This window comes from Pituophis catenifer, unplaced genomic scaffold, assembly GCF_029215685.1.
Source record: "Pituophis catenifer annectens isolate HBS135680 unplaced genomic scaffold, rPitCat1.0.hap2 SCAF_9, whole genome shotgun sequence".
Lineage (NCBI taxonomy): Eukaryota > Metazoa > Chordata > Lepidosauria > Squamata > Colubridae > Pituophis > Pituophis catenifer.
The window spans coordinates 18890791-18904422 of NW_027256889.1; the positions used below are offsets into that span (position 1 = coordinate 18890791).

The 13632-nt window shown below is 43.5% G+C and overlaps 1 protein-coding gene across 1 annotated transcript in view; it reads left to right on the top strand.

The window, feature by feature from the left end:
- Nucleotides 1-13632, top strand: part of RUNX3 (RUNX family transcription factor 3) — a 110753-nt gene that overhangs the window by 77664 nt on the left and 19457 nt on the right. Inside the window, exon 4 of the mRNA XM_070949598.1 lies at nt 9902-10063. Within this exon, the coding sequence (XP_070805699.1) occupies nt 9902-10063 (162 nt within the window). The remainder of the gene's footprint in view (nt 1-9901; nt 10064-13632) is intronic.

The window sequence follows — 13632 nt, forward strand, 5'->3', positions numbered from 1 at the left end:
CTCTCTCTCCATAGAATTAAATTCACAACTTTTGTGCTTTTTTAGCAATGCTGTTACAGTGAATTTTATCTTCTTTATCCTTCCTTCTTTATTAGTAACCTTGATTATCACTAAGAATTTTTTTATTCTTGATGAATATTTATTTATTAGTTCAATTTATATGCCGCCCTTCTCCGGAGACTCAGGGCGGCTTACAATGCATTAAGCAATAGCCTTCATACTTTTGTATATACCTGCTTAGTAGGGCTTTCGCCCCCCCCCCAAAGCGGTGTTCTTTTTTATACAAAGTCAGCTTATTGCCCCCACAATCCGGGTCCTCATTTTACCTACCTCGAAAGGATGGAAGGCTGAGTCAACCTTGAGCCTGGTGAGATTTGAACTCTCAGTAATTGCAGGCAGCTGTCAACTAATGTATTTTATTCTCCTTATGTACACTGAGAGTATATACACCAAAGACAAATTCCTTGTGCGTCCAATCATACTTGGCCAATAAAGAATTCTATTCTATTCTATTCTATTCTATTCTATTCTATTCTATTCTATTCTATTCTATTCTATTCTTTCCTTCCTTCCTTCCTTCCTTCCTTCCTTCCTTCCTTCCTTCCTTCCTTCCTTCCTTCCTTCCTTCCATCCATCCATCCCAGAAAGCAGAGGATCTTAAAGACCTTATTTGGTGTGCAGAAACCAATTTCCATTTCCAAATGGGATGAATAGGCCCACATTCAACATGTGGATAATGAGATCTCTGTGGTGGACATGTTCCATGCGAGGAGACAGGGTGTCTTCTGCAATTTACATTCCTTTGGAACCGCACACAAATGCCCTCCTTGCTAAAAAAAAAAAAAGCCATCTCTTTCCAGCAGCCAGAGCCAAGCGCTGCAGAGTGGATCAGCTGCTCAATTTCCAATTGCAGTGAAGTTCTCCTTTCTCTCAATCCTTCCCAAACCAAACACGTTTTATGCATCCCACATGATTTGGGGTGAACAAGGAAGCCTAGGGGGAGGTAGGTGGGGGTGGGGGTGTCTGTTCAGGACCTTCAAACACTTTGTGTGCTACAAGCAGGGTTTAAATAGAGGCAGGCATGGAGTATTTGAAGGCGTCAGTATAAGCCAAGGAAATCAGACCACTTGGGAAGCAGGGCACAAAAATAAAAATAAAAAATAAAAAATAAACTTGTTATTGATGGGGTGGACAATTCTTTCTGATGGAGCGGCCCTTTTTCTAAAAGCAGCTAAAAATTGTAGGGAAGAGATAAGCTGATGAAGTTCTCAGTCATCGTATTTCTTCCTTGCTTTAACTGGAAGGAGGGAAAAGAAAATGAGGAAGAAAGGAAGGGACAGAGGGAGGGAGGGAGGAAAAAGGAAGGGAACAGGAAGGGAGGGAGGGAAGGAGGAAAAGAAAGGTAGGCACGGGGAAGGAAAAGAAAAGGAGGGGAAGGTAAGAAAATAAAGGGAGGGGGATGGAAGGAAGGAAGGAGGAGGGGAGGAAGGAAGGAAGGAAAAGGGGAGGAAGGAAGGGAGAAAGGGAAAGGAAAGGAAAGGAAAGGGAAAGAAAGGGAAAGGAAAAGGAAAAGGAAGGAAAGGGAAAGGGAAAAGAAAGGAAAGGAAAGGAAAGGAAAGGAGGGAAAGGGAAAGGAAAAGAGAGGAGAGGAGAGCAAAGGTAAGGAAAGGAAAGGAAAGGAAAGGAAAGGAAAGGAAAGGAAAGGAAAGGATCCTTCAGCCAGTCCTAAAACAACCACCGGAGAAGCAAATAATATATTAGAGGTACAAGATGTTTGCTATAGATTAAATACAGATGCAGCTAAAGAAATTAATTTCCTTCCTTCATTTGCCATATTAATGAATCTGGATAAGCTGATTGTGGTAACAAGAAGCAGATCCGGCTACAGCCTCTCTCATCTGAAGAAATTTTACAGGATTTATTTTCCCCCTTTCCCAACCCCCCCCCCCCGGTATCTATGATGTTGATAGCTCAGTCTTTTGATCAGTTTGTCATTATGAAATTCCTTAGGCATTTTTTCCTCCTCCTTCCCTTCCCCTTCTTCTCAGCACAGACTATTTATCTGGAGGAGGCAAGGCTTCCTGAATGCTTCTTCTTGAATTATTTTGATCAATAAAAACCTCTTGCCAGACCTCAGTATCACAGGCCAGATATCTTACGGGAAATTACACATATATAGCTAGTCCTTGACTTATTGCCACAGTTAGGACAACGGAAGGTTGTTAAGCGAGTCGCACCCAATTCGATGGCCCTTTTCGTCCACCCTGGTTGTTAAGCAAATTGCTGCAGTTGTTAATTAAATCGTGACGTCGTTAAGCAAACCCTGCTTCTCCCCCCCACCCCCATTTTGATTTGGCTTGTCAGAAACCAGTTGGGAAGATTGCAAATGGTGTCACATGACCCTGGGATGCTGCCGCCATCGTCAATCCATGCTGGTTTTCAAAGCACCTGACTTTTGATCACGTGACTGTGAGGATGCTGTGAAGGGCATAAGTGTGAGGATCGGTCATAAGACACTTTTTCATTGCTGTTGTGACTTTGAATGGTCACTGAACGAATGACTGTAAGTCAAGGACAGTACCTGTACACATATATACACACACACACACATACATACATACATACATACATACATACATACATACATATGTATTGTACCAGTGTGTATGTGTATGTATGTATCAGGGGTGGGTTCTAAAATTTTTACTATCGGTTCTGTGGGAGTGGCTTATTTTGTGGGTGTGGCTTTGTGGGGGTAATGTGACTGGGTGGGCGTGGCCAACTTTTTTTTTTTTTTTTACTTTTAAAAGCATTTTTTCTACAGCCTTAAGAGGTTGCAGAAAAAAATGCTTTTAAAAGCCTCTGACGAACAGGCAGCTCAGCTGGGATCACCAGAGGCTTTTAAAGGCATTTTTTTTTCTACAACCTCTTCGGCTGAAGAGGTTGTAGAAAAAATGCTTTTAAAAGCCTCTGACAATCCCAGCTGAGCCGCACGATCATCAGAGACTTTTTTTTTTTTTACTTTTAAAAGCATTTTTTCGGCCAAAGAAGTTGTAGAAAAAATGCTTTTAAAAGTAAAAAAAAAGCTTCTGATGAGGTGGGCGGGGTAAGTGAGCGGCAACCAGGCCCGGGACTGGTTCGGGGGCATGGCCAGCCAATGTTATTACTGGTTCTCTGAACTACTACAAATTTTTACTACCGGTTCTTGCAAACCGGTGCGAACCGGGAGCAACCCATCACTGATATGTATGTGTGCGCGCACACACACACACAGACTTAGTCCTCAACTTACAACAGTTTGCTTAGTGACTGTTTGAAGTTACAATGGAATTTAAAAAGTGACTGGTGACCATTTTTCACACTTATGACCGTTGCAGCATCCCCACGGTCACGTGATCAAAATTGAGACGCCTGCCACCTGACTCACATTTATGACGGTGGCAGTCTCCTGGGCTCACATGATCCCCTTTTGCGACCTCCTGACGATCAAAGTCAACGGGGAAGCCAGATTCATCTACGAACCATGTTACTAGCTCAACAACTGCAGTGATTCACTTAAACAGCTGTGACAAGCAAGGTCGTAAAATGGGACACTTAACAAATATCTCACTCAGCAACAGAAATGTTAGGCTCAATTGTGGTCGTAAGTCCAGGACTACTTGTACCACTAGGTCAGATTTTTCAGCCTGATTTAAAGACTAGCTGAAAATGTGCAGGTAATAATTCTATTACAAACCGTTCCATATATGACCCAGCCCAGGGACAGGGAGAAAAATTAAGAAAAGAGAAATGAAATTAGAATAAAGAAATGATGCAGAACTTCGGATTCTGTGCAAAGAAGCAGCGTCAAAGTACAGAGGGGCACAAACACGCCTCCAGCCTGCAGCCAAGATGCAGACCGGCGTGATTTTCACACCCCCTTTGTGCTCCGGATACCTTTGGGGCATCCGATCCAAAACTGCACATTCCTAGAAGAAAATTATGTTTTCCTTGGCTGCAGTGGGTTGGCGACTCATTCTAGGATTTCTTTCAAAACAGAGCAAGAGCACAACACCATAATACACCATAATTATAATGCCTGATATTTTGTTTCCCCCCCCACTCAGGGGGAAAAGAGAGAAAAAAAGGGGAAACGTGGAGTTTTTTTGAAATTATAAATTATCTCGTTGGCTTCTGGGGGGAAGGTTTCCTTAATCTTTGCTCACCTTATGGAGCAAGCATGGTGGGGGAAATATAATTGGGGTCGACCGTTGATTCGTCATTGCTCTCATTAGGCCCCTGGACGCCAGGCAACCTCTGTAATCTATGATCGATAGATCGGTTAGATTATTGTAACATGCTCTACATGGGGCTACCCTTGAAAAGTGTTCGGAGACTACAGTTGGTCCAGAACGCAGCCGCGCGAGCCATCGTGGGTGCATCTAGATACACCTACATTACACCAATTCTCCGCAAGCTGCACTGACTCCCTATTGGTCTCTGGGCACAATTCAAGATGTTGGTTATTACCTTTAAAGCCCTACATGGCTCAGGGCCAGGGTATCTTCCAGACCGCCTTCTTCTGCATAGCTCCCATCGACAGGTAAGATCCCACAGAGTTGGTCTCCTCCGGGTCCCGTCAGCTAAACAATGCCGGCTGGCAGGCCCACGAGGGAGGGCCTTCTCTGTGGCTGCCCCGGCTGTCTGGAACCAGTTACCTCCTGAGGTCCGGACCACTCCCACCCTATTGGCCTTCCGAAAAGCGGTGAAGACCTGGCTTTTCCGGCAGGCCTGGGGCCGTTGATCTCGCTGTTGTGATCTTGTGAGATCTGGCCATGAATGGTGTGCATGAGTTTTAATATTTTAATTTTAACTGTTTTTATAATGGTTTTTTAAATGCATTGTAAGCCGCCCTGAGTCTCCAGAGAAAGGTGGCATATAAATTGAACTAACTAAATAAATAAATCGATCTCCAGGAGATTGAACAAAATACAGTAGATCCAGATCTGTTTTTTCCCCCCTCTTCTTGTTGAAAGGTATCTCTCCAGCATCCGATGTCCATGTCTCCACATTGCCCCAAAGGATCCGTATGTTTTTTATTACGGCTTGCCGTATCAGATTCATATCCATCCTTCCAGATGGAAAACATTTCAGCCATTTGATGTTGTAGCGATACAGATCTTCTTAAGGGGACTTCGGGGCAAGGGGAGCCAACGTGCTCGCCTTGTGTTGTGTGGGGGGGGGTGGGGGGGGGCGCGGAAGAATCTGAAAATACTGGCTGTCTTCCTTTGGAACTGCACTGGTGGCTGCCAAGGGGAAAAAATGCAATAGCTCCTTGGCTGTTTTAGCCAACAGAGTTTCTTTGCTGTCTGTTCTGCCTTCTTTGAACAAGATAGGAGGTAGGATAGATAGATAGATAGATAGATAGATAGATAGATAGATAGATAGATAGATAGATAGATAGATAGATAGATAGGTAGGTAGGTAGGTAGGTAGGTAGGTAGGTAGGTAGGTAGATAGATAGATAGATAGATAGATAGATAGATAGATAGATAGATAGATAGATAAGGGTGGGGTGGGGTGGGGTGGGGTGGGGTGGGGTGGGGTGGGGAGGAGTGAAGTGGAGTGGAATGGAATGGAATAGAATTCTTTATTGGCCAAGTGTGATTGGACACACAAGGAATTTGTCTTTGGTGCATAAACTCTCAGTGTACATAAAAAGAATAAAATACATTCATCGAGAATAAAAAGATACAACACTTACTGATAGTCAAGGTTACTAATAAGCTATCAAATCATACTAGGAAACAAGTAAAAACAATATAAATTGAAAGATTCAAGAAACATGGTTATTGTCATAAGTGGGAAGAGATAGGTACTAGTAAGGAAGAGAATAATAATAGTAATACAGTCTTAGTAAATTATTTGAATTAGTTGTTAAGCAGAGTGATGGCATTCGGGGAAGAACTATTCTTGTGTCTAGTTGTTCTGGTGTGCAGTGCTCTATAGCGTCGTTTTGAGGGTAGGAGTTGAAACAGTTTATGTCCAGGATGTGAGGGGTCTGTAGATATTTTCACAGCCCTCTTTTTGACTCGTGCAGTATACAGGTCCTCAGTGGAAGGCAGGTTGGTAGCCATTGTTTTTTCTGCAGTTCTAATGATCCTCTGCAGTCTGTGTCTGTCTTGTTGGGTTGCAGAGCCAAATCAGACAGTTATGGAGGTGCAGATGACAGACTCAATAATTCCTCTCTAGAACTGAATCAGCAGCTCCTTGGGCAGAAAGTTCGAGCTTCCTGAGTTTGTGAAGAAAGAACATTCTTTGTTGACCTTTTTTGATGATGTTTTTGATGTTAGGTGTATATACAGAATAAACAGAATTGGAAGGTCTGTGGAGATTTTAAGTCATCCAGGTCGTGGTTGTCCCAAAAGTGCTTTTCCAAGAAGCTTCTTGGATGGGAAGCAAAACATCTTCAAGGCAACTTCAAAAGTTGCCTTTTGAAAAGGAAATTTCTCCTTAGTTCCATGTTGCTTCTCTCCTTGATTACTTTCCATCCATATATGTACAACGATGGCCATAACTTTGAGTTTAAAGACCAAAAGGAAATCTTTGAAGTAAAAATAAAAATCAAAGTCACAGAAGGATGGGCAGTTTAGAACTTGGAAGAAGGAACTTGGCTTTCTATAGGGGAACTTAAAAGCTTACAAATACTTCAGCTCATATGAAGAGGCTCAGAGTTGATACGGGTAGTCCTCAGCGTACAACCACAACTGAGCCCAAAATTTCCACTGCTAACAAGGCGGTAGCTAGGTGAGTTCTGCCACATTTTACCACGTGTTTTGCTAAAGTTGTTAAGCTGCAGTTGTTGAGTGAATTATGAGGTTGTTAAGCTAATCTGGCTTCCCCCCATTGATGCTCGTCAGAAGCCGGCTGGAAAGGTTACAAATAGTGATCACATGACCCATGGACAGTGCAACCGTCATAAATACCTGCCAGTTGCCAAGGACCCGAATTTTGATCATGTGACCAAGGGGATGCCGCAGTGGTCATTAAGTGTGAAAACCAGACTAAGTCATTGTCTTCTTCATTGTCATTGTAATTTAGGAGGGTCACTAAACAAATGTTGTAATTAAAGGACTACCTGCAAACACTGTACAACAAGAATAAAAAGCAGTGGTAGACTGCTGCCGGTTTGGATTGGTTCAGATCAGGGGTGAAATGCTCCCGGTTTGGACCGGATCGCCCGATCCGGTAGCGATGGAGGCGGGTGGTTCGGAGAACCGGTAGCAAAAATCCCTGCCCCCCCCCCATGCCCAGCTGAGCTGCGCGATCATCAGAGGCTTTTTTTCTTTTAAAAGCCTCTGACGATCCAAGCTGAGTTGACTGATCGTCAGAGGCATTTAAAAGAAAAAAAAGTCTCTGCTGATCAGGCAACTCAGCTGGGATCGTCAGAGCCTTTTGAAAGCATTTTTTTTTACAACTTCTTCGCCGAAGAGGTTGTAGAAAAAATGGTTTTAAAAGTAAAAAAAAAAAAACTGGCCACGCCCACCCAGTCACATTACCCCCCCACCAAGCCACGCCCACAGAACCAGTAGTAAAAAATTTTAGATTTCACCACTGGTTCAAATGAACCGCTAGTTCCGACCAGCGTCCCACGCACCCGCCCTGGCGCTATCACGTCCTATATAATCACCAGATTTTCGATGCCGTGCACAAGCGCTCACATTCTCAGTTCCAGGCGAACCAGTTGTTACAGTATGTGACACCCACTTCTAATAAAAACATAAAAAATTTAACTGAAGAGAATGCATGCTTTTATTTATTCATTGTGAGCCACACACCTTATATTTCCTGCAGGAGCAAAAAGCTGCAAACTCTCCCCCCCTACACACACACACAGCTTCTCCCCAAACAACAACCCTGTGAGTAGGCTGGAATGACTGGCCCAGGGTCTCCCAGTAAACTGCCACAGATAAGGTAGGCTTTGGCATGGATTTCCCCAGTCTAAAGCCTTAACCACAATATCAGAAAAGGGCCGGGCGTTTAATTGTGTTACACAATGTGGATTGAGCTGCATGGATTGCAGCAGCTGCTTTGCAAGGATTTCTCTGCGAGGGAATTCCCCTCACCACAAATTCATGGCCAAGGGCTAAATGGGACTTTTTGGACACATTTGTTTTGGTTTGGGACACTTCCAGGGACACAGTGTTCACACACGCTGCATCTTGCAATGGATACAGGTGTTTCATGCAATAAGGGAAGCAAAAATAGAACTTGGTTGAAGTTAGGAAAGTCATTCAACAAGCAACCCAATGGCGTTGAGCCAACAAGATGCCTCCAGAAGCCCAGGCCCTCTGTTTCTTGCACCTTATGAAGATCCATGGTGTGGTATCATGGCTAGAGAGTTGGAAGCAGACTGCAAAGACCTGACTTCAAATCCATGCCCACCAGGGGTGGGTTCTAAATTTTTTTACTACCGGTTCTGTGGGCGTGGCTTATTTTGTGGGTGTGGCTTGGAGGTCATGTGACTGGGTGGGCGTGGCTAGCTGGTCAGAGTCATTTCTGGAAGGTCCTCGCACTTACGACCAGTCCTCGCACTTACGACCCGACTCATTTGTTTGCTTTTAACACTGATCAGCTGTAGGATGGCCCTTTGAAGCCCCGCGGTAAGAGTTTAAACAGTTTTTTTTCCCTCTAGTCATCAGCTGGGACTCAGGAGGCAGCAATAGATTGGGGGTGGGACCAAATAAAAGGTAAGAATAACGTGGGAGGGTGGGGGGAAGAACTGGTTCGGTGACATCATATTGTCACCGCTACCGGCTCAGCCGAACCAGACCGAACTGGGAGGAACCCACCACTAATGCCCACCTAATTAAATTCTCAGATGGTGACTGTACTAGAGAGTATAGGTAATCCTCGATTTACAACCGTTCACTTAGCAGTTTTGATCACCACATTACAAAAAAGATGTTGAGGCTTTGGGAAAAGTGCAAAGAAGAGCAAGTAAGAGGATTGAGGGCCTGGAGACAAAAACATACGAGGAACGGTTGCAGGAATTGGGTATGGCCGGTCTAGAGAAAAGAAGGAGTACAGGGTGACATGATAGCAGTATTTCAGTATTTGAGGGGCTGCCATAAAGAAGAAGGTGGGGGGGGATCAACTTATTTTCCAAAGCACCAGAAGGCAAGACAAGAAACAATGGATGAGAACTAATCAGGGAAAGAAGCAACTTGGAATTAAGGAAAAACGTCCTAACAGTGAGGACAATTAACCAGAGAAACAGCTTTGCCTTCAGAAGTTATAGGTGCTTCATCACGGGAGGTTTTTAAGAAGAGACTGGACAGCTGCCTGTCTACAATGGTATAGGGCAGTGATGGTGAATCTTTTAGACACCAATTTATTTATTTTATTTTATTTCATTATTCATATTTCTATGCCGTCCACTCTCCGAGGACTCTGGGCGGCTTACACCAAAGACAGTATACTAAATAGCATATTGCCCCCTAACAATCTGGGTCCTCATTTTACCCATCTCGGAAGGATGGAAGGCTGAGTCAACCTTGAGCCGGTGGGATTTGATCCGCTGATCTGCTGAACTAGCAGTCAGCTGAAGTAGCTGCAGTACAGCACTCTAACCACTGCGCCACCTCTTTGCCCAAACAATGTGCACGCACAGTTATACTTAACAACTGCATGATTCACCTAACAACTTTAATGGTTTGCTTAACAATTGTGGCAAAAAAAAGTCATAAAATGGGACAAAACTCACTTAACAACTGCCTTGGTCAGCCACAGAAATTTTGGGCTCAATTGTGGTCATCAGTTGAGGACTACTTGCATGTACCTTTTCTGGGGTCAGGGGGCTTCTCTGACTTGACTCTGAACGTCTTTGCTGATTTATTTCCCACTCCCCTGCTTTTTTCAGGGCACAGGCAGAAGTTGGAAGAACAAACGAAATTCCAAGATCGTTACGGAGAGCTGGAAAGGCTTCGGCACTCAATGAGAGTCACTCCGACGACGGTCAATTCTCGGGGGTCCCTGAGCACCCCAGGGCACTTTGGTACACAAGCTCAAAGCCAGATTCAAGGTAAGAGCTTTGGTTACTTGTGAGGTGTCCTCAGAGTATGGTTCAAAAAGTCAAAATACGGCTGTGGCAGTGTGACCAAAGCTCTGCCTATTTTTCATTTGCATTATGTAAAAATAAAAAAAAAAATCAGGTTGAGTTTCAATCACATCATTGCGGTCACCACATTTTGATTCTGGGGGTCTTTGTTGCTCTCTGAGCTTGGTAGCAGAGGTGGGTTTCAGCAGGTTCTGACCAGTTCTGGAGAACCGGTAGCAGAAACTTTGAGTAGTTCGGAGAACCAATAGTAAAAATTCTGACCGGCCCCACCCCCATCTATTCTCTGCCTCCCGAGTCCCAGCTGATCGGGAAGAAATGGGGATTTTGCAGTAACCTTCCCCTGGAATGGGGTGGGAATGGAGATTTTACTTCCCCTGCCAAGTCCACCAAGCCACACCCACCCATTTTTTACCAGTAGTAAAAAATTTTGAAACCCACCACTGCTTGGTAGGTGTTCTTGCAGACATTTAATTACCAAACTGATCTTTGTTTTACAATCTTACTTCAGGCTTGCAAAGGGAGTAAATGTGAGGACTATCAGATGCAAGAAGTTAGAAGGCAGGATAGAGTTCAAAAGTGCTATAAATTTATTTCATGCTGTCTATTCACAAGAATCCGATCGACTGCCCCTGTGTATGGTTTGCCAATTGCACAGTGGCAGATAGGACAGCTCCAGAGGGTCAACGTCATTGCCCAGAGGATCACTGGTTGCCCTTTCCCCTCTTTGGAAGAGCTTTATAGCTCCCGCTGCCTTAAGAAAGTTGAAAACATTCTTAAAGATCCATCTCATCCTGGGCACCCTTTTTTTTTTTTAACTATTACCATCTGGCAGACGGTACAGGATAATAAAAACAAGGACAACTAGGCTGAAAAACAGCTTCTATCCCGGAGCAGTAACTATATTGAATTCTACTGTATAGTGCAATATTAATGCAATATCAGGGGTTTTCAATTCAGTTGTAGAGGATGTGTGCTTGTGTTTTATTTTTATAGTTACAATGTACACTGAAAATGGCATTTAATTTCATTGTACGAGGTGCAATGACAAAAAAGTAAACTAACTGACTGATTCTCTACTAGTGAATTGGGGACAGATAAGAATCAACTGACTTAGAGAGAGAGAGAGAGAGAGAGAGAGAGAGAGAGAGAGAGAGAGAGAGAGAGAGGGAGGGAGGGAGTGTCTCTTAGATCTCCAAACTGAAAATGTGTTTGACCCCACCCTTGGGCTCAGCCTGGTCACCTCCTACAGGACAGGTTGCAAATTTACTTTTTCGTCAGAGTTGTCAGTGGAAACAGTCGCTGTATGAGGCAGTCATAAAACAAGGACTACCTATAAAAGATAAACGACTTAAGGCCAAAAATGTGCAGAAGACAGAGGAAGAAGCCATGTTTTAAGTTAAAGTTTGTTCAGTTGAAAAGTTTATGCTAGCATGGATCTAAATATACTCCCTTACTATGCATTTTCCTTCTCCTTTACTGGGTAGCCTTTTGTCTCCACCCACAGTGGTCTATTTGGGTAGCAAATGTTGCCAGATGCAAGGATACATCAAAGCTGCAATAAAATTAAAAGCCCAACCAGATGCATTGTTGGATTTTTGTGGGTCATTTGTGGGAAGAACAGAGTGGTGTCCTTTGTCAAGATTTGTGCACTGGAAAGGACTTCAGCATTCAGGATCCTCTCAGCAGAATGGGCTGGATCGCTCTCAGATGTAGCAGAAATGGGTTTATTCCGTTTGGAAGAAAGCAGTTATGCTTTGGAAAAACGCTAGCAACATTTATACAATAATCAGCAACAGGTTTCAAAAGCCACGATTACAATTTCTTTAAACAATTAATTCAGTCGTGTTGGTCTCAGCCTGGGAGGACCACACAACAATCTTGGTAGCTTTGCCTTTTTATGCTAAACTTATCTACAGCTTCATAGAAAAGTAAAAGAATATATATTTACTGTATGCATTTTATACAGTGGTGAAATCCATTTTTTTTACTACCAGTTCTGTTGGTGTGGCTTGGTGGGCGTGGCTTGGTGGGCGTGGTAGGGCAAGGATATTGCAAAATCTCCATTCCCATCCCACTCTGGGGCCAGCCAGAGGTGGTATTTGCCGGTTCTCCGAACTACTCAAAATTTCCGCTACTGGTTCTCCGAACTACTCAAAATTTCCGCTACCAGTTCTCCAAACTGCTCAAAATTTCTGCTACCGGTTCTCCAGAACCTGTCAGAACCTGCTGGATTTCACCCCTGGTTTTATCCTTCCTGAGGGAAAGATGAGAGTTAAACATGAGAGAAACCATGTAAAGAGAACAAGTGTTTTAATGACACCAGGAAAACCTGCAGGGCATGATCAAATTATTCAAGATGGAAGCCACAACAATGTGATCAAAGCCCCATGTGGTGTTGTTGTTTTGCCGTGGGCACCATTTTTGACTTTTTCAATCATGCCCTGCAGACAATGGAGCACTTACAGTATCTACAAGCTCTTTAAAGCAGCTGCATCTTTTCCAGAAATGAACAATAGCTGCAGAGGACAGCCACCATAAACCGAGACAAAATAATTTGACAAATCAGTGCTACGCTGTCCCAAAGGTGCTTTTTTCAAGAGGCAACTGGACTTTCTCATTTTTCTTTGAAGACGGTTTGCTTTCTCATCCAAGAATGAGAAGCACCAAGAACACATCTTGGTGCCTAAAACGACCAAAGGAAATATGTTGGTTTTGTCCTCTTCTTTTGTGGCATTGCATTCCTTCTCTTGTTTGGAAGTGGATAGGTGGTCACTGTACATTCCTTTCTGCCAAAGTCACTGCCTGGATCTGGCTTTTGAAAAAAAAATTCTCCCTTCGGCCTCTGAAAGGGTTTTCCCCATCTGCTTAATTTGGCAGCTGCAAAAGAGTTTTCCAAAGGAAGCTTCAAAGTATTCATGAAGGGAAAGTGACTTTTCTTTGAGGTTCAGAGTTTCCCCTTTCCAGAGAATGGATGGAGCCAAGATGATCTCCTTGCTTTTATTTTTCCTCTCCTTTGTATTTTTTTTTTAATTTGATTTATATGCTGCCCTTCTCCGGAGACTCAGGGCGGCTTACAATGCGTTAAGCAATAGCCTTCATACTTTTGTATATTTATACAAAGTCAGCTTATTGCCCCCACAATCCGGGTCCTCATTTTACCTACCTTAGAAAGGATGGAAGGCTGAGTCAACCTTTTTTTTTTTTTTTTAATTTGATTTATATGCCGCCCTTCTCCGAAGACTCAGGGCGGCTTACAATGTGCTCAGCAATAGCCTTCATCCTTTTGTATATTTATACAAAGTCAGCTTATTGCCCCCACAAACTGGGTCCTCATTTCACCTACCTTAGAAAGGATGGAAGGCTGAGTCAACCTTGAGCCTGGTGGGATTTGAACTTGCAGTAATTGCAAGCAGCTGATGTTAATAACAGTGCTTTAGTCTGCTGCGCTACCAGGGCTCTTCTTCAGTATTTCTTCTTCAGTAGCCCGTTACTGCGCACAAGATTTTGAAAGCAGTCTTATTGCTATCTGAAAT